This window comes from Mirounga angustirostris, unplaced genomic scaffold, assembly GCF_029215605.1.
Source record: "Mirounga angustirostris isolate CCGP_5_RB_7025 unplaced genomic scaffold, mMirAng1.0.hap1 SCAF_7, whole genome shotgun sequence".
Classification (NCBI taxonomy): Eukaryota; Metazoa; Chordata; class Mammalia; order Carnivora; family Phocidae; genus Mirounga; species Mirounga angustirostris.
The window spans coordinates 47,069,190-47,095,021 of NW_026991715.1; the positions used below are offsets into that span (position 1 = coordinate 47,069,190).

General features: G+C 37.1%; 1 protein-coding gene across 1 annotated transcript in view; it reads left to right on the forward strand.

The window, feature by feature from the left end:
* ZSWIM6 (zinc finger SWIM-type containing 6) overlaps positions 1-25,832 on the forward strand; it is a 197,911-nt gene that overhangs the window by 150,577 nt on the left and 21,502 nt on the right. The window contains exon 5 of the mRNA XM_045895326.2: positions 22,653-22,832. Within this exon, the coding sequence (XP_045751282.1) occupies positions 22,653-22,832 (180 nt within the window). The remainder of the gene's footprint in view (positions 1-22,652; positions 22,833-25,832) is intronic.

The following is a 25,832-nucleotide window of genomic DNA, read 5'->3' on the forward strand; positions in this document are numbered from 1 at the left end:
TGAAATTGGAAGCCCTTTAGCCACATGGATAATACAGGACCTGAATACAAATGTCACATGTCACCATCAGGACCCACTGTGAGACAATAGTGTTCCCACTCCAACACTGCACCATTACAGATCATTTAAATATGGGGATTACATTTAAACTAAAAGCCCCATTTGCCTTTTACTGCAATTTAAATGTCCTCTTAGCAAAAGCTAAGTGACAAATTAAATGAAAAAAGTGCCCACATTTTTAAAGCGGTAATGCAAAACAACCTTTTATTGCTTCTCATGTGCCACGAATGAATCATTATACTTGTCAACCCTAAACCAAGCCATAATTGGAGCAGCTACTGTTATCAGAGTGGGGCCGCTCTGTGACAGCTTAATAAAGCTGAAACTGTTAAATTAAATCTCAGATGCTTAACTCCTTAGCACTGGTGAATTCGATGGGTCCATTTCTGGCAATGGCCAATACACCAGGAAAAAAAAAAAGACTCCTGGCATGAAAGCCTTATTCTGATGAGAATGTACAAGTAAAAGTATCTTAGCCAAGTAACTCCGCTTCTTGGCAGAGGGATTTGGAGGCATCAGATTGTTGGCGTGGTTACAAAATTGTATTTTTGAGAGGATCAGATATTCCTCTCCCCAAAACTTTCAACTTACAGAGTATATGTGATTTATTAAAATTTAAGTGTTGATGTTTCAAAACTAGTTTTAAAAATAATATATATTCATATAACTTTGTCTTTCTTTCGAATAAGTATATACAAACTTCTTTGAAGTAGCAACAGGCCAGATTCCTTTCCCCATCCTCTGGCTAACAAAGGGATTGATGATGCTCAGTTCTTCTTCTCTAAAATAAGTGCCTCTGATACTCATTTGGTCTGAGTTAATTTTCGTGATTTATTCCCTGATTTTCATAATGTAGTATGAAATAGATACAGATGCACACTATTAAGATCCTGTTCAGTGCATCTCATTTGCAGATGCATTATTCTTCTACATGAATCTGTTTTTCATACATTAATTTTACTTTTTCTGTGCGATGTTCATTTTCTGAAACATAGAGCAGTCTTCTCAGAGTGAGTGTTGTTGTATCATGTTGAGTATAAGAAAGTGTATGCCTTAAAATCTTAAGACAGAAAGCCCATTGCAGGGACAGAAGCTGCAAATTTGGTGGAGCTATAGAACCCACACATCTTTAGTTGCATTCTTTATTCCATGACATGCAGATTTTCTAGAAAGCAGATCACAGCAATAACCCTTAGATTTTAAAGAATAACCCAGTGCTGATTGGTGGCGAGCACACCTACTGTTAGCCCTAATGGCTGTCTGTTCAGCACACTTAATTACCATGGGGGTCTTTAGGGATGAGGGGATATATTGTAACCTCTCATCTGTGTTGATAGGTCTCTTTCCTTAAATGTCTTCCTAGACTATAATTTTACTTTGCTTCATAAAACTATAGGTTGTGGCTGCCAGTCTATTAAAACCTAATTAAAATGGATGTCATTAGAGGAAACAGTTAAATAGGATTTAATTACAGCTTTGTCATGGGGAAAAATTCTTAAATTTTCATTTTCAAGTATTACATAATGTGTTTTTTTCCTAAAATTTTAAACACTTAACTTTCTCTCTGAGCTGAGTCATGTATTTTGCTTTCCAGTGTGTAAACCCTGTTTTTGTTTTGTTTTGTTTTTTAGGGAGAGGCTGGGCTCCCATTGCAAGAGCCTTGCTGCTCTGAGCTGTGCTCACTCGGTTCACAAGAACAAGGTGTTACCTCTCAGAATTTTTTTCAAAGGTTTTGATATGGGGGTGCCAGACTGGCTCAGTTGGTGGACCATGTAACTCTTTATCTCTGGGTTGTGAATTCAAGCCCCATGTTGGGTGTGGAGATTACTTAAAATCTTAAAAAAAATTTTTTTTTATATGGATACCTAATTCTCTGTGAGCAGACATAGCCATAGTTAGAAGTTTCTTTCTATTTTGAGTTCCATTGTAAGGTTAGTTTGACCACTGTTATTAAGCAACAGTGGTAATACTCCTTGTAGGGTACTAGATAGATTGAGTGGGTCTACAAAATCAGGGTACTTGGAATCACAGTAAATCTTTGTTCAGCAGTAGAGAACCTAGCCCATCGTTCCACCATTGAAACCAAATTTATTGCAAATACTAAAAATTACCTGCTCTATGGACTCAGAACACTGTCCTATCTATACCTCTGATGCAAGTAGTCATCTCTGTGGACCTCTTCTCCACCCACCCTCATGATTCTTGAATCACATGCTTAAGTCACATTTAAAATGATGCTCTAAGTCATTTGCAAGTGTTTTTGTACACAGTCAGAAAGAAGATTCCAAAGGCTCTGCTTTGGAGGTCATTGTGGAGAGATTTCTGGGGAATGCCACCTTACATCTCCCAACATAATAGGATAAGTAATTTCACCACGGTTTAGAGCCACTGCTTAGTTTATATGATAAATTGAAATCTAGGCTTTCCAGATTTTGAAGCTGATTAGTGAATGCCTGAGGAGTAACTGCTTTTCGGTGAAAGCTAGGGAGCATTCCAGTGTGGTTTACTGTATAAGTAGTGTTCTCTTGGCTAGTGCCATGGAGAAAACAGCAATTCCCAGAGCCCCCTTGCAGCAAAAAGATGTCAGGCACAGAGTTGGAAACTTCTGGTAGCTCTTAAGTGTACAATGTAAACTTAATGAACCCCATACTTCTCACCTACCAGTTTGTCTTCCCTGGGCATAAGGAGAATACAGTTTTACCACGTAAATCACTTCAGTGCCTTCCATTAACCCTTCTTTCCAGAAATCTTTCTGTGGTTTCTATCTCAGTACGTATTAAGCACTTGCTATGTCCAGAGGAATAGATGTATTAAGTGTTTGATTTTACTTTTGGTAATGGTCCATGTAGTAGAGAGGGAGTAGAGAGATAGAACCATCAGGAGACAGAAATTAGAATAGGTATGAATGAACTGAGGAACACTTTGATAGGGTAATTTATTCACATATTAGTATAAATACTTGTACAGATGGAATTTAATATGGTTTTACAAGGTGTTCATGGAGGTGAGTTGTAGGGAAGAAGTAGTGAGAAGGAGTAGCATGAACAATGACAGGGATGAACTAACTCGATGGGGGAGGGCTATAAAGCATTCAGATTCATTATCAACAATGTTGTCTTCAAGATTATCAGTCCAGTTTTATTGTTCTTTGTTGTTACTTCAAAGGGAGGAGAGGAGGGAGAGAGCGTAGACATAGGTTCTAGATTTTTGCTGTCTTTTATTTCCCATTTTAGTCCATCTAGTAAAGATGACATAGATGTCAACATTTATTTTGTCAGGCACTATGCTAAGCACTTAATGCATGCATTATATTTTTATTCTTAAAACAATCCAGTGAAGGTAGGTATAATCATTAGCCCTAATTTTATACCTGAGTAAATTGGAGCGTAGGGTGACCAGATAACTTGCCTGAGGTCGCAGCAGCAGAGCAGGAATTTGATCCCAGGTCAGTGGCTTCAAAGACTTCACCACCAGACTGGACTCCATCCTCACTTGTTTTGATTTGCCTTTCTGCTAAGGGGTCTCTCTGCTCAGGGCAGCAGAGCAGGGGCAAGGCGAAGCTCACCTAGATGGCAGTAAGCCCCGTCAAAGCTGCATGGCTTGGTCTGCCCACCGGTGGTCCTGCAGGTCTAATGGTGGTAGTCATCAGAGCTTACCTACTGTAGTTGCTCATCTGTGTTTCTAGGGACTCTCTAACTTCAGGCTAAAAAAGCCACATTAGTGTAGAAGAGCCAAATCCATGATATTGATTGAAAACTGTCATAATAAACTTAAGCTTCTCACAGAATACATGCAGTACGTACTGCAGATGGATTACAGTCAGGTTTTCATTTCATTTTCCAGGCTCCTTTGCTAAGGAGCCAGTGAGACCCTCAGGTCAAGGTCTCCGTCCTGGCCTCTGCCAGGCCCTAATAATAACACAGTTGTCAACACTTGTTTATGTCATATGGTCTGTAGCTCTCCAGACCCTTCCTGCCCTTGGGCTGGTCTGGCTGCTCTGGAATGGGGTTGCACATTCCTGTTTCAGTCTGTGGTTTCCCCCTTATTATCCAGAGCTCCCTCTAAATATGGAGGCTTTTTCCGTTGTATTGCTCAGGAGGCTTTGCTTCTATCCAGCCGTCTTCTCAGAACGCCTGTCTGCTGCTCAGTCCTCATTACCTGGGCCTGATTTCTTTCTCTGTTGTATATGGTCCTGTTGCTTTCTGTCTCTTAAAACTGAGATTTCTGTCTTTGTGGGTCAGAGGCCTTTGGGTTCTGCTCTGCTGTGGAGATGGGAAGAGGGTTTGTTCTGTTTTTTTTTTTTTTTTTTTTTTTTAAGATTTTATTTCTTTATTTGACAGAGAGAGACACAGCAAGAGAGGGAACACAAGCAGGGGGAGTGGGAGAGGGAGAAGCAGGCTCCCCGCAGAGCAGGGAGCCCGATGCGGGGCTGGATCCCAGGACCCTGGGATCATAACCTGAGCCGAAGGTAGACGCTTAACGACTGAGCCACCCAGGTGCCCCTGTTCTGTTTCTTTAAGTAGGCAGAATTAATTTCTAGTTTGGGTCAGAAGTTAACCAAAAGAGAGAATGCATATTTCTTTACTTCTGTGTAGTACTGTCCACCATCCGTCTCTTGAGTGCAGCTGCTAGGGTTTAATTATCCATTCAGTACCCATTTATGGGAAAAAGTGGAAATAAAGAGAAAAAATTTTAAATATTAGCAGAAAATGGTAGATTCTCAAGATTAAAAGAGATCTTTACAGACCATTTGATCCTATTATCTAACCAATTAGAGATTCCGAATGATAGTCATTTTCTAAGTACAATTGGATAATTTGTAACAACACTTGGGGATCACCCCCCCTTGTGTATTTTTATAAAACTTTATTCTAAATATAGACCACAGGGATTGAGTTAGGAGTTAAGATGCTTTATGACTCATTGTAGTACATGTTAGTATCCTTACTGTATATGTAGTATTCTGGTACATTATTTGTACCAAGAATGGGTTCCAATTACTTTTTTTATGTTATCTTTATTTATAAGATGAGTCCACTGGTAGTAGATACTGTTCTCACATTAGTGGCTAGTAGGAGTATCAGAGCACTGGTATAAAGTATCCTTCTTCCTCACAACAATTTTAGAAAAGTTCTCTTCTCTTCCCATTTCCTAAGAGTTAGTATTGCACTTGCCCTCAAGAAACTGCCACCGAAGGGAAATGTGGTTGGGGGAGGGAGCCGTCTCCTTGCTAGATTGTGGATCTGTAGAGAGCACCATCACACGAGAGTGGTGGGAAGTGAGAGAGTGGAAAGTGAGAGAGTCTTCACAGGCTGGGGATAATTTCCTCTCACCATTTCTTACCCTGAAGTGGCAGCATACAAAAATTAACGAGGCCTGAGAAGCCCTCATTTAAGCCATCTGAGATTCCCAGGGGCTTCATGGGGAATCAGAGATGCCAGGAGCTAGACTGAAAGAGGTGGAAGCCAAGGGAGGACTGAAGCAGCCACTTAGGTTGTTCTCTGTGGGTGTTGTATGGAGCAAGGTGCTTTACAAATGTTTTTGTATTTGATTAAAGCTTAGATGGGTTAATGAGGGGGCAGGGGAACCCAGGAAAATGATTAATGGGTGTCTTTTAGACAGGGGGTGTTCCACAGTGCCTCACAGAGCCCCTGAGGTGGGAGGGGGAGGAAGAGAGTGTGGATGGGGGAGGCAAGACCTCTCAGTCCCAACAGAGTGACTTTCACCACTTGACACATAGGCTTTCTGTTAAGATTTCTCAAGGACAGAGGATTCTGAGATTAAAAATGCATGCTTGATTGTGACTATCTTCAATAGGCTTTTAAATAGCCGCTCTTCTTAGAGGTCTACTGAAGAATGACTTTTTTTTAATATAAATAATTTTCTCTTTTATTTTATGGAGAAGGCAGGCTGGTAAGTGATTTATAGCAGGTGAATTTTTGTGAGGCTGCTATAAGCTTATCTAACAATTGCCTAACATTTTAGTGTTTAAAAATTCCAAATTGGAGTAAGAATAGTATGCTATCTGGTAAAATACAGGGAGGGGCCTTCTGCCATAAACTGCTTGGATGAGTTAGTGCCTGGGTTCTAAGCTGTTTTCTCAGGCTCTGATCTAGAAACAAATAACCGGGAATAATGGTAGTAATTGTCTGAAAGTGGCTAACTCTTCCAACTCTCTGTGTTTCCTCTTGCAAAGATAACCTTTGACAGAGAAATCAAAATCTCTGTGAATTTGAACTATGACCAGCTATACCTTCTTGACCCTAGGTTGTGCTTCCCAGCCCCTTTCCTTTTGGGATATCTTAGTAAATTTCAAAATTTGCATGGGCAAACCTGGAGGAGAGAGTAAAAATTCACTGATCAGACTTAAGTTATTAGCAACCTTGAAATGGCTTAGATTGGAAGCTACAGTCTCTCTGTGGATGAGCATGGGCTGAGGGGGTTGGATAGGAGGACTGTAAACAAGGCACTTGGGTCAAATATAAGCTTGGAAGTGGAAGAAAATCCTGTTAGGAAGAATGCTTTCAAAATGTTGCCAAGACCACAAAAGTCTGACACCTGACATACAGACATTTAAAGATGACATTAATGTGTTCAGCAGCCTATTCACCATACATACTGATCATACACAGAAGATGCTCTTTGCTAAATGTTAGGGTCCTAAGTAGATCAGCTAGTCTGAGAGATTTTTGTTTGTTTTGAAACCATTTAAACCACTCACTGTACTTAATGATCTTATCAGTTGCTGTCTTTTTGGTGCATTTAAACTAATTCCAGAGCCATCCTTTTCCATCTCTATATTAATGTTCATGTGATAAACTCACCCCCTTTTTCCCTTCCTGTACACTAATTAGAACACTGAAAGTGACACATTTTTTTTAGTTAGTTTTCCTGTGCAGGTGGGAAAAAATGTGCCTGGCATATAGTTGGTGCTCAGTAAAATATTTGTGAATAAAATAATGAATGAATAACTGAAGTGTAATGTTAAATACCTATCTGGAAGCCTTAGGAAGTATTTTTGGTGTACTAAAAACAGTATTTGAAAGGCCATAATCTTCACTGTGTCCTCAGTTTTCTTTTCTTCCCCTTCTGGCTTATCCCACCTTCTCCACCCATGGTGGATATTCACGGGTGCCTGTGTATGCCTAAACGCTTGCATGCGCAGACGCGCACACACAACACATATATGAACGCACACTGAAATACAAACAGTTTAGAGTAGAGAGGGGCAATGATTCCCCCTTGCCATCAGTGCTGCAGGTAATCTATTGCATTAATCAGCCAGCCAGTGGGAAATGCATGGGGAGTGATTATACTATCATACACAATACAATCAGCATGAAGCACTTGTCAAGACCAATACATCAGAGTTTAATTCAGTAATAGAATGAATTAGAGCAAAATGAAACATTCTGTTCTCCAAGAAACTCAGCATCCATCACAGGTTCTTTCTAAACTCCATAGAAAAGTCAGTGCATTAAGAAACTGTTTTTATGACTAAAATTGCAGTTCTGATATGACCAATTACTGCAATCCCTTTTTCTGGGGATTCTTATACAACTGTGGTGTTAGAGTGTATTCATCAGTATTCCATAATCATAACCTTTGGTAAATTTGATTATTTTTTGTTAGGGCTCCTGACAGTCCTTTATCCTAAGTTGGTATTCTTCATGGTTAAGTGAAAGGCAGGTTGTTGTCCTACTGGCTCAGGGAAGCACTTATCCCTAAATATGACTGGTGGATGGTAGAGTACCTTAGCAGAACAGCAGGTCAATTAATAATAACCTGCTGTTTACAGGGCCTTATGGTAGGCACTGTCGTTAGGAGCTTATAGTCTCGTTAGGAAACAAAATGAGTAAGGGAAAAATAAAAAGCAGACCAAGACTGCCTAAGACAGCCGAAGAAATGAAGTTATATAATGTAGGACCTGTTTCAGAAAATTTTGAGGATAAATCTCATACATTTCATATTCAGAATCACTATTCTGTGTCAGTTTTATAACATATATTCAAATGTAATACAGGTAACCAAGCATGCTTTTTCAAAGGGGCAAACTTTGAAAAGTTTGCCCAAAAAAAGCCCACCTGGACTGTTTCAGTTTTTCCAAGCCTTGAACTGCAATATAAAGAACAAATTTATTGGGATCTTAAGTATGGATTCTGATCCTCATATTTACTAACTGTGTAGCCCTGGACAGATCCCTTATCTTAGAGAGAACCTTAGTTTCCTTATCTGTAAAATGACCATAATGTGGATTCTTATGGCCTAAAATAAGATGATTAGCTAATGCATAACACTTTCTTTTTCATTCCAGTAGTTTCTTGCCTGTGTTGGGTAAGTGGACCCGGTAGGAAGCTTATAGGAGAGAGACATCATGAAGACCTAAGGAGTCTTCAGAAATAGATTTATGTAAACTTGGACTGTTGGACGAATCATAGAACCGTTTGTGAAGACAGCTTAGCTAAGCAGCCAGTGCAGAGCCCAGGGAAAGTGCTCTTGCAGGTTACCCCAGTTCACATTCCTTCCCCTCACTAACACTGACTGCCCTTTTCGTGTATCAAAATAAGACATCTGTCATTGTGCCTTTTTTCTCTTTCTGATTTTTTCTCTTTCCTCCCTCCCTCAAAAAGGAGAAGGGTGGTGAGTGGTAGAAGAGCTGGCTCTGGTCATTCCTACAGAACCAGATTCCCAGTAAGGTCAGGCTGTCTGTCTTTGGTGAATTTTGCACATTGACCTGAAAGCACTGACAAATCAAATGGAATGGGAAGACTGCGTATTAGATGAGGACCACAGATTTGCCAGAAGGGAACATTCTGGCATTAACAGGGTACCCGTTAACTGTTCTGGAATATCTGTGGTTTATTTTCTCAGTCTTTTCTCAGAGCTTGGTCAGATGATAATCAATTCTGTGCCCTTTTGCTTAGGGCTTAGTCCTGTTTGACTTAAATGATCTCAAAAGCTCTCTCTATACAGTGTACCTGAGGCGTTATTTTGAAATTTTCCGAGAAGTGTTTTAGTGAATTAGAAACTAGCATACCAAATTTAAAGTAAGGAGAATGTTTTCACCAGTTAAACTTAACGCTTCAAACATGGGTGACTAACATATTAAGACTGAATTGTGCTGAGAACAATACTATAATTAGGGTCACAGTTTTTGTGTGGTCTGACCCAAGAAATTTTGTGACTGTAGTTTTGCTAGCACAACTAATTATACCAGTGATCTCCTATTTGTGACTGCAATTAGGCGTTTCATGGCCTCTAAATAAGTATAATTAGTTAATTGGATCATGCATGAAATTCTAGCCTCTCATAATAGCCTCTGAGAACAAAAATAAATATGATAAATATTATGAATTGTTTCATAACTGTGGAACCCTGGGAAATACCACAAGTGATTGTTTTACTTCATCTGTTACTATTTCGTAAGAAGAAACATGATATTAAAAAGTAGGAATTAAGCTATTTAACAGTCTTCATTCTCTGCCTTTGAGACAGAGGAAAAAGGGAATCACTAACTTTTCTTAGTCTCACCTTTAGAGAGGGTGGTGCTGGTTGCCCTGCTCCTCTGCCTTCTGCTCCCCACTTGCCCCTGCGCCTGTGCTCTCCCCATTAGCATTAGACACACCGTTATCTTCTGGAAAATAGGGAGAAGAGCCACCTTTATCAAAAACTCCAAAGTATCTTTTATGGAAAATGTGCACCTTTTATTTTAACTACTGAGTTGATTTGCATATTAACAAAAACCTGTGAAGTAGAAGGGACTTTAAAAACAAGTGTCCCTGACTCTGGGGGTAGCACTAGAGAATGGCCAGCTGATTTATTCAGTCACAAATCCTCATGCTCCACCCAGCAATACGCCCCGCAGGCTAAGACATACGCTCAGCCACACGCAGGTGCATTACCCTGGAAATGCTGACGCCACTCTGTTCCAGCAGACCAGACCTCAGAGTACATCGTATTTTCAGAGAGAATGGAATTCTTCCAATTTGAATAATCAGTCTTGAATTATAAGGTGAGCTTTTGATTGTTTATCTGTTGTTTTAATCTACAGGGAAATTACTTGTTTGTTATGGCTGTCGGTTTTGAAAAATGTAGTTTTCTTTGGTTTAATTAGGCTCTTTTTAGATGGACCTGTGTACATTTTTCTTGGAGATGCTTTCTCTACTTCTCTACATGGGAGGGACATGGTCTAAGTACATAAGAATACATGATTAAATAAAGTACAGGGTTTCTTAGCTGTGCCTTTGAGGTTTCTTCATAATTTTAGACAGTAATGTGCCCCTTCACATTATACTGCTAAAACATGAGGAATGGAATGATGATTCTGTCAAGAGACAAAAATGATTAACCTTGAAATTTATGTGTGTATAGTTGCACATACGAATCCTAACTTACAGAAGTTCTTTTTGACCACATAGATTGGCAGAGGCTAAATACCCGACTGTTGAGAATATTGGTTTTTAGGGAGCATGAGTCTGGCTCCCATCTTTAATAACAGCACAATACCATTTTTCTCTCTGAACTTCAGTTTCCTTCTCTGTATAGCAAGTTTTCTTGAGGGTGCAATGTGATCATGTGTGTAAAGTACATAGTACAGGGTTAGTGTGAGGTGAATATTCAATAAATGGCAGCATTTACAGTCAGGTGGATAAGTAAAGATGCCATTCACTTTTAGAAGTATGTTTGCTGAACTAGATGGAATGATTTGTACCCTAAAGACACATTTTAAAACTTTAAATGTAGACTCTAATTAGAAACCTAACATGTGTAACCTGATATTGTTAGGATTTTCCTTGAAGGGATAAAAAATTAGCATAGAAACCAGCACTTAATATTACACTGTGTTTTGGGATACCTTTTATGCTGTTAAGTTTTCATAATGACTTTTTTGTTTTTTGCTTTATTTGCAGCTCTTCTCATATGTTCAATGGTTTATTCGGGGTTGATTAGCTTAACTAGCAACATTCTTATACTCATTAATAAATACCTTCATTTTCCATTTTGTAATCTAGTAGATTTATAATCTTTCCCGGTAATTGGTGGTAGATAAAGATGGCCACAGATCCTTTGCTACTCTCCCACTGAGACATGGGATTTGTTCTCTCCTCTTGTATCTGGTAAATTTTTAAAAATTGTTTGACCAACAGAATATGGCAGAGTAGATGCTGGGCCAATTTCTGAGCCCAAACATTAAATGACTAGCAGGTTCACTTCCTGTCTTGTAGAAGGTTCCATCTTGAGTCCCTGAGTTTCCATGTAAGGAATCTGAAGTTTCACATCCTGAAGCTGCCATGCTCTGAGAAGGCCCATGCTGTCCACATGGAGGGGCTGTGTTGAGGCAGGGGGAAAATTAGGAGGAGAGCGTTTCTGACCTACAGAATCATGAGATACAATGATACATTCTGTATTAAGCCAGTAAGTTTAGGGTAGGTTTTTACATAGTAATAGATAACCAGAATAGTGGTTATCTCTCTAATAATACTTCATGCTTTGGTTGTTTTCCTTTTTTTTTTCATGCTTTGGTGGTTTTCCAAATGCCAAATTTCTCTAGCAGTATAGGATATAACAATGTGTGAAAATGAAGTTCTGTTATTTCAGTTTTTCCCTTATGTTGGGTTAAGTCAGATGTTTGTCAAAAGTGAATGCTTATGGGGCGCCTGGGTGGCTCAGTTGGTTAAGCAACTGCCTTCGGCTCAGGTCATGATCCCGGAGTCCCGGGATCGAGTCCCGCATCGGGCTCCCTGCTCAGCAGGGAGTCTGCTTCTCCCTCTGGCCCTCCTCCCTCTCATGCTCTCTGTCTCTCATTCTCTCTCTCGCAAATAAATAAAATCTTAAAAAAAAAAAAATTTAAAAAAAAGTGCATGCTTATTATTAATAAACAGTGTAACATGATCTTAGCATATTCTGCAACAGGGCTTAAATTCACGACCCTGAGATCAAGACCTAAACTAGATCAAGAGTAGGACGCTCAACTGACTGAGCCATCCAAGCATCCCTGCATCTCCATTTTTAATGATTTTTTTTTTACAGTAATTCTTTCTCACCTTTATATTCTCATTATACCAGATTTCACCTAGTTTGACTTCTGGGTTTTTCCTTCTCTGATAAATAAGAACTTGAGTTCAGGTAACTTAATTTTGCATTCCTATAGAAGACTGCAGAACCCTGGGCATTGAAAATAAAAAAGGGAGGCAGAGTGGATTGGATGGTAGCCAGAAGTTTTGGCAGAGATGCTAAGGAAGGGGGTGCTAAAGGAACAGTGTACACAGGTTTCAGCTTAGCACTCATTGTCCATCCTCTGGCATGAAGGTACCATGGGCAGAGAAAATGTAGGGATAGGGATGAGGTTGAGAGCCTCCTCCGTGCAAATAGTTAAGGACAAAGTTACCCAAAGCATCTCAGACCTCTAAGTGGCCCTGTGGGCCCCAGTTGGGGCCTGGGAGGCTGGAGAGAACAATGTCTACCAGAAACAAAACACATTTAAAAGCCTATTGTTGAAACTGAGGGAAAAGGAGAGACTAAAAGATGTTTCCTGCTAAAATCATACAGCAAGTGGAAATTAATTTACAGGAACCCATTATTACTAGCGTAAGTGTTTAATGTCACTGACATTTTGTTTATTTAATATGTTCTCTTAATTGTTTTATTTGATGAAATATAAAATACTTGTAAGGGTATTCACAGAATCACTTGCAATCTGAGCCCTCTAATCCTGTTCTAACCTTTGAGTCTCCGTGTCCTCAACGTCAAAGTCTTCTACACAGGGGTTTGCAGGGAGTGTACCCTTTGGAGCTGAGTGAACTCTGCAGTTTTCAAACACTTGAAGTCTAAACAGCCCTATGAGGTAGGTAGGAGTTATTATTCCTATGGTTTAAGTAGGGAACTGCCACCTCAGAGACACTAAATGGGCGGGCCTGGGGCCTACCTTGCCCTTTCCAGATCAGAGCATGTTTACCAAACATTTCTTCTAGTTGGAAATGTAAAACGGTGGGTGTATGAGGTGGGGCAAAGTGGTAGTAATTTGTACATCTAAATGTTTGATGGAAAGGACAGGCTTTCAGGGCATGTAGAATTCATTAATTCTTGTTACTCACATTTTCTGGGATTATGGGTGCTTGTGTGCTGGCACTGTTATTGGTGAAATACAGAAGTAACCGGAAAGGTCTTTGTGATGATTTGTCTTCTGCCTCAGTGTGAGTCTGCCCACATTCACTCACTGTTTGGTCAGTTATAGGATGTGAACGGGTTTAAGACTACTGAGTGGTTTGGAACTGTTAACCTTGTGCAAAAGAGTTCTTTCTTTCATCTTTTTCTTCTTCCCAGGGGAGTTGCCTTCCTAGTTTTGGTTTACTTTGGCTTGTATGTTACAGTGCATCTTTTTGGTGAAATCACTGTGTGCAGATTAGGTGGCTTAGTGGAAAGAAGAGTAAAAGCATGCTGGATGGTGGAGAAAAGCTGGACTAGAGCTGAAATGTGCTGTGGATAATTGAGAAACTGAATGATGCACACACCAGTGATTTGATAATTGCCTTTATACGCTTTGAGGCATTGAAGCTAGGAAAGCGATTTAAAAGTATTGGATTTGTTTTCATTGTAATTCATAGCAAATAATTAAGTGTCCTTTCTGAAAGAACCAATAATACTTTTATAGATGCCAGGTCCTCTGGTAGGTGCTAGAAATGCTAAGTTCTCATTGAGTTCTGTGTAGTATTTTTGGTTGAGTCTTTACAAGGGTTAATGTTTCTGATGGACAGCAGAATGTTTAATTATCAAAGAGCTTTATTTTTAAAACTACAAATGTTTCAGGCATGTGTTGGAGAAGGAGATAAATGCCCAAAGTGGGACTCTGAATTAATAAAATTTGGAGAATGACTTACTCAATTTGGTTAATTTGGTTATTAAGGCTAATTACAGCTTTTGTAATGGTGACTGTTAAGATAAAAGACCATATCTATTATAGCTCTGAACTTGAATCTAACATTAAGAACATCCTTTCAGGATGAAACCTCTCTTTGGGGAGGTGAGCAATAAAATTATAGGCAAATTAATAAAAGCTTGGCTTTTGAAATTTTTTCTCATTCTGCAAAATGGAAATTTTCTAATTAGAGAAATGTAAGCATTGAAAATCTAGGATGGATTTCTTTTTTCCTCAAATCATAGAAATCATTACTTAAAGTTTCCAAGAACATTTAGGATTTTTTATAAGGGCTATAATCTGTTTGTGTTTTTTTTCTCATCTTTTTTTCTTTCTTTCTTTCTTTCTTAGAAAGGGAGAGAGAGAGCAGAGAGAGGGGGAATCTTAAGCAGGCTTCATGCCCAGCGTGGAGCCCAATGTGGGGTTCAATCTCAGGACCCTGAAATACAGAGTTCTTATTCATAATGAACACATTGAAGATAAATCACTCATTGTGGAAAGACATTTACATTGCATTATTTGTCAATATAAATTTACTTGTTGCCCTTTTACACACAACCTTGTTAATGCATTAACAACCTGATGATGAAACTACTAGTCACAGCACATCTTTCAGGGCAAATTCTTGATTTTAGTTTTGTCTGATAATGTGTTCATTTAAGATTAGTAGAATTATAAGATAAAAACATCTTGGAAGAGAAACTTAAAATGTCCTTTTTTTTAAAGATTTATTTATTTATTAGAGAGAGACACACACACAGAGTGGGGGGAGGGGCAGAGAGGGGGGAGAGAGTCTTAAGCAGACTACTCGCTGAGCATGGAGCCTGATGCAGGGCTCGATCTCACAACCCTGAGCTGAAACCAAGAGTCTGACACTTAAACTAACTGTGCCACCCAGGTGCCCCTGAAATACTTCTTAATTTTTAAGCATTAGCTGTTGAATATTAGGATTTTACTTTTTAAAAAGGTAATTTGATGATTTGGAAATTTTTTTAGTTCAGTGTAGCCTCATAAATATCAATGGCAATTTTTGATCCAATATATAGCTTTTATTTAATTACTTATATGTAACTTTTTTCATGTTGTTAGGGTGTCCATCAGTCCACAACCTAAAACTGGGTAAAGTTATATCTCATTGTCCAATGGGCTTCAGTGGAAAAGGCTTTCGATTTCAGGTTCTTTAGGTACCATTTGGATTTGTCCCTTGCTTTGTTGACAGTGTGTGGTCATGTTTCATTAGAAGCTGATTTTCTGTCTGGGCATGGGAAAGGCATAGGATTAATAAGGTAGTGATTTATGCAATGTCCATTGGCTTGTTAGAGGATTCCTGCTGAAAGAATGCTCATACTTAAATCTTTGGAGTACCGGTAGACAGTATTGTTTGATACAGATATTATGTAGCAGTAGTTTGCTTTGAAATTTACAGAGAGTAAAATTCTTACTATACTGTAAAATATACTGTAAATACTATGAAAATACATACACCTGTGGTCTTAGATCATCATGGAGAGCAGCCCTCCATTGCAGCATCCAGCTGGGGGCTGGGGGATATTCAAAAATGGTACTATAGTGCTGCAGGGTTCAATAATTGGGGTTAATGCAAGATGATACAGTATGTGAGAATGATGGTATAAAAGAAGCCATAAGAAGACTTCCTAAGAATCTTTATTATGACAGGATGATTAACATTAAGAGAGCACTGCTCCTGACCACGAGGCAGCATATTTTGCATAAAGAGCAGTGGACAGGGCACCTGGGTGGCTCAGTCGGTTAAGCGTCTGCCCTTGCCTCAGGTCATGATCCCAGGGTGCTGGGATCAAGTCCCACATCAGGCTCCCTGCTCAGTGGGGAGTCTGCTTCTCCCTCCACCTCTCCCCCCTGCTTGTGATCTCTCTCACACGTTCTCTCTCTCTAATAAATAAATTTTTTAAAAAAAATCTTTAAAAAAAAAGAGCAGTGGACAAAATATAAGGATAAATTCTACCTTGAATGATATCTGAAAGAGGTTAGGCAGGAAAGGAGAAAGAGAAAAAAATGGGCAAAGAAAGAATCATGTAGTTGAAATCTGTGGTTGCACCTGTCCTCAAAGTATTTTTATGAAGTTGATTAAACCTGAAATGTACAACTTAGAACTCTTTGGACTGCAAATGTATTACTTTAAATAAGTGTCTATTGTAATTATTACGAAACACATCTGAATTTTTTGCTGTACGGTTTTGAGTTCGGACAAATGAATAGAGTCCTGTAATAATCACCACAATCAACATATGAAACAGTTATATCCCCTCCAAAAATTCCCTCACACTGTCACCATGTGTTATTTCCATTGTTGACTCTCAATCCCTTGCATTGGTGATCAATCCCTTTAATTTTACCTTTTCTAAAATGTCCTATAAATTAAATAATGAGAGTGTATATGTGTGTACACCCACATATCCTTCCTTTTGATTCTGGCTTCCTTCACTTAGTATAATGTATTTGAGATGTTATGTGTGTATAAGGAGTTTGTTTCTTACTACCAAGTAGTAGTCAGTTACATGAATGCATCAGTTTGTTTATCCATTCACCAATGCAATGACATTCAGGTTGTTTCTAGTCTTCTGCATTTATGAATAAAGCCGCTGTAGAGAGACCCAGGTGGCTCAGTCAGTTAAGCATCTGACTCTTGATTTCAGCTCAGGTCACGATCTCAGGATCCTGAGATCGAGCCCTGCATCAGGTTCAGTGCTGGGTGTGGAGCCTGCTTAAGATTCTCTGTGTCTCAGTGTGATGTTGAACACTAGAGGTAAGAGCAGACATCTTTGCCTTGTTTTGATCTCAGAAAAAACGTTCAGTCTTTTGCTATTATGATGTTAATGTAGGATTTCTTTTGCAGATGCCTTTATCAGGCTAAGTTATCTTCTGTTCCTGTTTTGCTGAGAGTTTTATTTATTATGAAGTAATGTTGAATTTTGTCAATTGCTTTTTCTTTCTTTTTTTTAAAGATTTTATTTATTTATTTGACAGAGAGAGCGAGAGAGGGAACACAAGCAGGGGGAGTGGGAGAGGGAGAAGCAGACTTCCTGCTGAGTAGGGAGCCCGATGCAGGGCTCAGTCCCAGGACCCTGGGACCATGACCTGAGCCGAAGGCAGATGTTTAACAACTGAGCCACCCAGGCGCCCCATCAGTGGCTTTTTCTGTTGAAGAAAATTGCTTTTTCTGCATCTGTTGAAATGGTCATGTTTTTGTTTTTTTCTTAGTCTGTTAATATAGTGAGTTACTAACTCTGATTTTTAATGTCAAACCAACCTTGCTTTCCTGGGATAAACTGTACTTGGTTGTGGTGTATTTTCCTTTTTGTATATTTCTTAATTAGATTTTCTAATATTTTGTTGAGGTGTTTTACTCCTATGTTCTTGAGGGATATTGGTCTGTAATTGTATTTCTTTGTAATATCTTTGTCTGGTTTTGGTATCAGGGTGATGCTGGCCTCTTAAAATAAGTTGGAAATCATTCCCTTCTCTGTTGTCAGGAAGATATTTTATAGAATTGATATTCTTTTTAAATGTTTGGTATAATGTTCCAGGGAAGCATCTGAACCTGCATTATTAGAGATTTTTAAATACAGATTTAATTTCTTTAATAAATTTATTACTAATTCAGGTTATTATTGCTTCCTGAGTGAACTTTGGTAATTTTTGATTTTTGAGGAATTTGTTTATTTAATCTAATTAGTAGAATTTATAGGCATAAAGTTATTCATAGAATTCCATTATGAGCCTTTTAATGCCTCTGTAGGAATTATAATATGTCCTCTTTTATTCCTGATACTGATAGTTTGTCTTTCTTTTTTTTCTGATTATAGGTTTATTGATTTCATTAATCTTTTGGTTTCATAGAATTTGGGGGGTGGGCAGTTTTCAATTTAATTAATTTCTGGTCTGTTACTTCCTTCTGTTTGCTGGCTTTGAATTTCTCATTCTCTTTCTAGTTTCTTCAGGTGGATATTTAGATTATTGCTTTGAATCTTTTCTTCTTTTCCAGTATAAGTATTTAATACTGTACATTTCCCTCTAAACTCTTTTTAGCTCTAGGTCACAAATTTTGATGTATTTTATTTGTGTTTTCATTCAGTACAGAGTATTTTCTGATTTTTCTCATCATTTCCTCTTTTAGTCATGAGTTATTTGTAAGTGTTATTTAGTTCCAGATATTTGGGAATTTTCCAAATATCTTCCTGTTATTGATTTCTGGTTTAATTCTGTTACATCAGAGAATATACTTTGTATGATTTCAGTTCTTTCAAGTTTGTCAAAGCTTGTTTTATGGCCTAGAATACGGACTATCTTGGTGAATGTTCTTTGTGCATTTTTAAAAGAGTAGTATTTTTTTTTTCTAGTAATAGGTGGGATGTTCTGTAAATGTCAGTGAGGCTAAATTGGTTGATAGTGTTTAGGTATTCATCCTTGCTAATTTTCTGTCTATTTGTTTTATGAGTTATTGAAAAAGGACTGTTAAAGTTTCTAAATATAACTGTGAATTTGTATATTTCTCCTTTAAGCTTTAAGCTAAATACTTAATGTATTTTGGAGTCTTAATGTTGGGTTTAGCTTTATCCATTTAGGATTCTCATGTGTTTTTAGAGAACTGACCCTTTTATCCTATTATGTCTCACCTTATGTGATGTTAAGTGTTCCTTTTTCTGAAATCTACTTTGTCTGATATTAATATGGCTGCTTCAGGTTTATTTTGGAAGTGTTTGCATAGTATATCTTTTTCTATCCTTTTTCCGTTTAATCCATCTATGTCATTATATTTAAAGTAGCTTACTTGTACGTAGCATGAAGTTGAGTCTTGCTTTTTAATCTGATTTTACCATATCTTCTAATTTGTATGTTTAGACCATTTACATTTAATATAATTATTGATGTAGTTGAATTTAAGTCTACCATTTAATACTTGTTTTCTGTTTATCCTCTTTGTTTTTATTCCTTTGTTCCTTCTTCCCTGCTTTCTCCTCTGCTACTTTGGATTGTTCTAACATTTTTTAGTATTTCACTTAATCTGTTGTCTTTTTTGTTTGTATCTCTTAGTATAGTTTTAATGGTTCTGGTATTATAATAAACATACCTAACCTTAACCAGTCCACTTTGAGTTGATATTTTGCCACTTTAAGTAGGATGTAGAATCTAACAATCTTCTAGGTCCCTTTTCTCTCCCTTCTTTATGTTATAGTTTTTATGTGTATTACATCTACATATATTTAAAATGCCACAAGGCAGTGTTCAAATTGCTGCTTTCAATAATCATATTTATTTTAAAGAACGTAAAAGGACAAAAGCAGTTTGTTATATGTAGTCAGGTACTTATCATTTCTATTGCTCTTCTTTTATTCCTGTATTTCCCAGTTTCCCTCTGGTATTATTTTTCTTTAGCCTGAAGAACTTCCTTTAGCATTTCTTCTAGAGCAGGTCTCTTTGGCAGCAAATGCTTAGTTTTCCCTGATATGAGGACACCTTTATTTCACCATCATTCCTGAGCAATATTTTTGCTGGATATAGAATTTTGTGTTGACACTTCAGTTTCTTTCAACACTTTTAAGCTGTTGTTCCACTGTCCTCTGTCTTCTATGATTTCTGATGAGAAATCTCTTAATTATTTGAGTCATTCTTCAATATACTGTTTTATTATTCTTTGCTTTCAAGATTTTTTTCTCTAGCTTTGGTTTTCAGTGATTTGATTATGAGATGTTTGGGCATGGCTTTCTTTGAGTTTACCCTTTTTGTGGTTGCCTGAGCTGCTTCATTCTGTAAAATTCATATATTTTTCCAAATTTGGAAGTTTTCAGTCATTGTTTCTTCTATATTTTTCCATATTTATGTCTCATCCTCTGGGACTCCAGTGACACAAATATTATACCTTTGGAAATGTTTTCCCACTTGTCTTTAAGGTTTTCTCTGTTCTTCAGATGAGATCATTACTATCTTCATATTCACTAACTTTGCCCTTGATCCCATCCAGTGAATTTTTTATTTCAGATATCTTTTTCACTTCTAAAATGTCCATTTAGTTCTTTTTATAGTTTTACTCCTTTCATTAGTGTTTACCTTCATCTCATGGAGCATAGTTAAAATAGTCGCTATAAAATCTCTGATAATTCTAACATCTGGTTCTTCTTAGTCGGCATCTGTTGATTGTTTTTTCCCTTGAGAATTGATCACATTTCCCTGTTTCTTTGTAAGCCCAGTAATTTTGGATCCTGGACGTTTTGAGTACTATGTTGTGAAAGTCTAGATCTTTTTTTTTTTTTTTTTTTTAAGATTTTATTTATTTATTTGAGAGAGTGCAGAGTGAGAGAAAGAGCATGAGCGGGGCAGAGGGGCAAAGGGAGAGGGAGAAGCAGGCTCCCTACTGAGCAGGGAGCCCAATGTGATGTTGGGCTCAATCCCAGGACCCTGGGATCATGACCTGAGCCAAAGGCTGATGCTTAACCAATTGAGCCACCCAGGCGTCCCCTGAAAGTCTGGGTCTTATTAAAGTCCTCTGGAGCATTCTTTTGTTTTTTAAAGCATACGGTCAACAACCAGGGTAGTTCAGACCATAACTTCCGTTTCATCTTCTTTGGGTGGCAATATCCATAGTTTTCAAAGTTTTGCTCTGCTGCCTTTGGTCTTTCTGGTGCACAGGACTTAGACCTGTTGGTACATAGCATCTAGGGATCTACCTCTCCAGCTCCTGAGTGTGAGGAGGGCCCCTTTTCCCAGTTCTCTCACGAACTCGATGAGATTTCTCTTAAGTTTTTGCTGTATGTGCCTTCTACAGAGTTCCCCAAATGGAGTTAATCTTCTCTCCAAGCCAGGGCAAAAGAAGGGAAAAAAGTAACAGGAAATCAGCCTGATATGGCTTACTTAAAATTTTATTTCTCCAGTCTGCTTGCTTTTATTTTATTTATTTTGTAGAGTACTCAGGTTGCTGCTTTTTGTATTCATGGGGAGAGATAAGCTATAGTGGGTTTATTTCATTTTAACTGATCACATTTTGTTTTTAATTGGCATTTAAAAATATAGAAATGTAATTTTTAGATATCTGTGGCTTGAATAGGTTGTAGCCATTTTTATTTTGTGTTGGTAAAAGTTATATGATATTTAAAATATTAGATTCTGTAATTGAAAAAGCTTGCTAATTTTATTTATTTTAATTTTATTGAGTTTTTAATTTTAATCCCAATATAGTTAACATACAGTGTTATGTTAGTTGCAGGTGTACAATATAGTGATTCAACAATTCTATACATTACCCTGTTCATCGTTGTAAGTGTACTCTTTAATCCCTATCACCTATTTTACCCATTCCTCACCTGCCTCCCCTCTGGGAACCATCAGTTTGTTCTTTATAGTTAAGAGTCTGTTTCTTGGTTTGTCTCTTCCCCTCCTTTTTTCCTTCATTCATTTCTTTTGTTTCTTAAATTCCACATATGAGTGAAATCATATGGGATTTGTCTTTTCTCTGACTGACTTATTTTATTTAGCATTTATACTGTCTAGTTCCGTCCTTGTTGTTGGAAATGGCAAGGTTTCATTTTTTTATGGCTGAATATTATTCCATAGTGTGTGTGTGTGTGTGTGTGTGTACATACACACCACATCTTTATCCATGTATCTATTGATGGACACTTGGAAAACTTGCTAATTTTAAATGTGGAAGGATAGAAAGCATCTCTTTTGGACAAAACAAACTGCTCATTTCTACCTTTGTTATTCACTTGGCTAACATAGTTGATTAAAATAGACACAGATACACATACCTTTTTAAAGAAAAAGTGTTGAGAATGGGTTTGAAATACTAGAATCTGTCTTGTGTTGAAATTAGTAAAGTAAAACTTGAAGTTTTAGAACTTAGGAAAATTGTTTGAATTAGCTATCTCTTTGAAGAATGTAGAAAGGAATAATAAATTTTATCATTACTTAATTCAAATTATGAGTTATGCCTTCTAAATTCATTATGGCTTTTCCTTTGAAAAACAAGTGAAATTTTGATGCATGTTTAATGATTTCATTCACATAAAGACATAAATTTAGTGATTTCACTTATAATAAGATTAGTTTCTGGTTAAATCATTTACGGAAGTATGTTTAAGTGAATTTTTTAAAGATTTATTGATATATAAATATATATATTAATTGATATATAGATATGCATACTAATTTAAAAACATAATAAAGTTTGGAAAGCTTATAAGAAGACTAGGAAACTGCGTCCATTTTATACCTTTATGATTTTATTATAAAAAGGGAAATTTAATTTTTGCATTGAAGAACAATTTAGAGTGGTTTGTTGCAGCATTCATATATAAAACCTGTTTGTAAATTAAAGTGGCAAATTGGACTGTAGGGTCGTATTCTTTATTGATGTTTTTGTCCAAAATGTCACACAAGTAAGAAGGTGATTACAGTTATCATTTGAAATATCTTTCATCTTTATGTGTAACAGGGTTTGGATATTTGGTTCAAATTTGGGCTCTGTTGTTCTTCCATTAAACTCTGTATGAGATTTATCACTTGGATTAAGGAGAGAATTGAGTTATAAAAATGGCAGACCTGAGTCCATTTTGAAAGGATTTAAAATGTACCATTATTTATTAGAATTGGAAATTTTTATAATTTTTGAAATTTACTTCCCTCTCTCCCTTTAAATTAGGTGCTCTGTGGATGTGTATAGTTTTAAACCCCCACTGCAAGTTGGAGCAGAAGGCCAGTTGGCTAAAACAGCTGAAAAAGTGGAACAGTGTTGATGTCTGTCCATGGGAAGATGGAAATCATGGCAGTGAATTACCCAACTTAACCAATGCTTTGCCTCAGGGTGCAAATGCCAACCAAGGTGAGTCCACGGTAATATTCTGCTCACTTTGTATCCACCTAATTGCGCATATATGCTTATAACAGTAACTCATAATATATGTAGGAAAATTATTTTGCCCACTAGAACTTATAGTAATTTAAGGCATTCATGTTTTGAATATGAATGTATGCATTTTTAATTTTTACCTGATTCCTTTGTGTAGGTTTTTCCATACTATCAGAATACAGATAGATATTATACTTTTATGTATTAGTATGTGTTAAAATTCCCTATTATTTAATTTTGGAAATAATTTTAAAAAATCATGGAATAGGGTGGTAATATATTACCTTGTAAAACAAAATATTGACAGGCTTGAGAAACTGTGTGTTTTTATCTCTGTTGGTGCAAACCAATTCATATTGGGGTTGCTTTGTAATTTCATCATTAAAAATTGTTAGTTTTAATAATATAGCAAATAAACATTTATGCCCGGGCTGGAGGGACATGAGATTCTGTTGGCATTTGGAGTAGGAAAATTCTTTATTGTAAAGGATTTTCTAGTATACTTGTTCCCACCTGCTGTAAGCTAATAGTGCCCTCCAATCTTTGGGACAACTAAGAGATTTTTCAGACATTTCCGTATGTCCTCTTAAGGACTTGTGTCTCTCATTTCTATGCTGTTTTTTCAGCTTTTCCTTTTCTGTTGGATCCCCCCATTTAGATCAAGTTCCTCTCATCTTCCAAAAAACCCCAAATCCTTCCTTGGCCTCATTTTCCCTTCCAGCTATTGTACTATTTTCTTCTCTCTTTCAGAACCAAGCCCTTAAAGAAGTTAAATCTTACAAATAAAAATTTAATTCACTAATTCATGTCACTATTTTTGTGTGATTTTGTGCTCCTGCTGCCTTTTTTGGGGATCAGGGGGAGAGATGCTGTGGGGGATTTGACAGACTTTAAAGTTATGATTGATGTAAGGTGGGAGTTAAATGACCCTGGAAGGATCCAGAATCGCAATTGTCATTCTGTATGTGCTGGCCCTATATGGAGTTGGTTCTACTAGAAAGAGCTGGACATTGTGTTGAGTATGAATGTTAGCATAGTGTTTTCAGTCTCTACAAAGAGAGAAGATCAGATGTATTACTCCGTAGGGATTTGTCCAATCAAAAAGAAGTTTTAGGACTTGGAAAAGATCTGGCTTTGCTTTGTCTAGAGTTATTTGCCTTGGGATTTTAGTATTTGAAATCTGTCGTATCTTTATTGCCCATGATTATTTTGTTTAATAACTTCAAAGAAAATAAGTATACTCCGTTTCTTTTTTTCCAGAAACTTAGAATTTTCAAATTTAACAATTCAACATTTATTTTCTTTCATTGCTAGGAAAGGGCATGCCTATATCTACATAGGTAATCACGTTAATCTCCTTTTAATTAACGATAGTTGGAGGTTTCTCTGTGTTTCACTTCCCACCTAGTTTTGGGGACTGCCCTCCTAACATTTTACAGTTTACTACTTTACGTTTGGTTACTTTCTCTTTGATTAAACAGAAATATTCCATGGACTTTAGAGAGCCTTTAAGAAGAGGTCCAGCCTCCAGATGAAAGTTCATTTCATGTTTGATTTGGTCGAGGCACATGAAGTCAGAATCTAGTTTCTAAGGGCAGTGTTTCTTGCTATTGGGCCTAAAGGCACAGGGTTCCTGTTTTTAGCAGAATATCCACATACTGTAGAGGGGCTGTCAGAAGAGACATCTGTACAGAGGGACACTGATGTTCGGCCTGCATACCTGTATTGGAATGCAGGGGAGAGTCTGCAGTACCTAGCAAAGCCCAGCAGCCACACCATTGCAGCTGGGTAGAGTGTGCACAGGACTCAGGCCGTGGGCAGAATTGGATGTGCTGGCACACTGGAGTGAATGTGAAGGGGAATCAGGCCTTGTCTTCGCTAAGATTATTTGTTAGAATTAATTAGCAACCTTAAAATCCACATTCTTTGAAAGAGTAGGGTTTTTTTTAATATACCAGAGTGATAGCCAATTTTTTTATTTTAATTTTTTTATAAAAGAGCTATTAGTTTGCCCCTTTTTACTCTTCTGAATTTCCCAAATTTTCTTTAATCAGCATGTATTGTGTTATATACTTTATTTAAAACTTGTTTATAAATTTGTATATTTATCATTTTGAAAATTTCGTTAGATAATCCATTTCTTTTTTCCATCTTGTTGCAAAAATAAAAAAAACTAGACATGTAAGATAAAAATGGACCATAATTTTGATACTAATCAAGTTTTATCTTTGTAGTCATTGTCTATATACACAACCTTTATTTACCATGTTATTAGAGGCTTTCTGTCTTATATTTTCATTTAATTATTATTTCATTAGTATTTAGCTTTTTTTTTCCTTTTTTGTTTTCTGTTTAGAGGAGCCAGAATATTTAATCTTCTTTGTTAGAATTGGTTTTATTCGCCTTTTATAGCTAACCACTGTTAAAAGTGTGGTGTGTTCCTGTACTTTTCTCTTTGCTCATACATACAAACATGGGAAAAGTTGAGGTTTTTGTTTTTTGTTTTTTTTAAATGGAATCATACTCTACAACTTAATTTTATTATTGATACCACAGTGAGCCAGATTGAGAAGTAGAACTCTAATTTTTTAATACATGCATAATACTAAGTTGCTTTTTTAAAGTCTCCTAGTTTTAAATTCTGTTTCTGTGATTTGAGCTAAATAAAAAAAGCAAAATGACAGAGTCACTTAAAATGTATAAAATTTGGACTTGGGAATATTTAACCAAATGACAGAAGTCATGGAACCAATTTTCTCTTGGGTAGGAGTATCTCTACCTTGCTCAGCAAAAAGGCCTGATAGGTTCAAAGGCCCTTAAATATAGGGCCCCCTCTTCCTATTTGCAAGGTGTGCATCTGTGCACTGGGCAGGGCCATAGCAGAGACGTCAGTATTTATACCTCTCAAATTATGTCATCGTACATTTTGATACGTCTTGCATTCAAATATAGATATATCTAAGTTGACCTGAA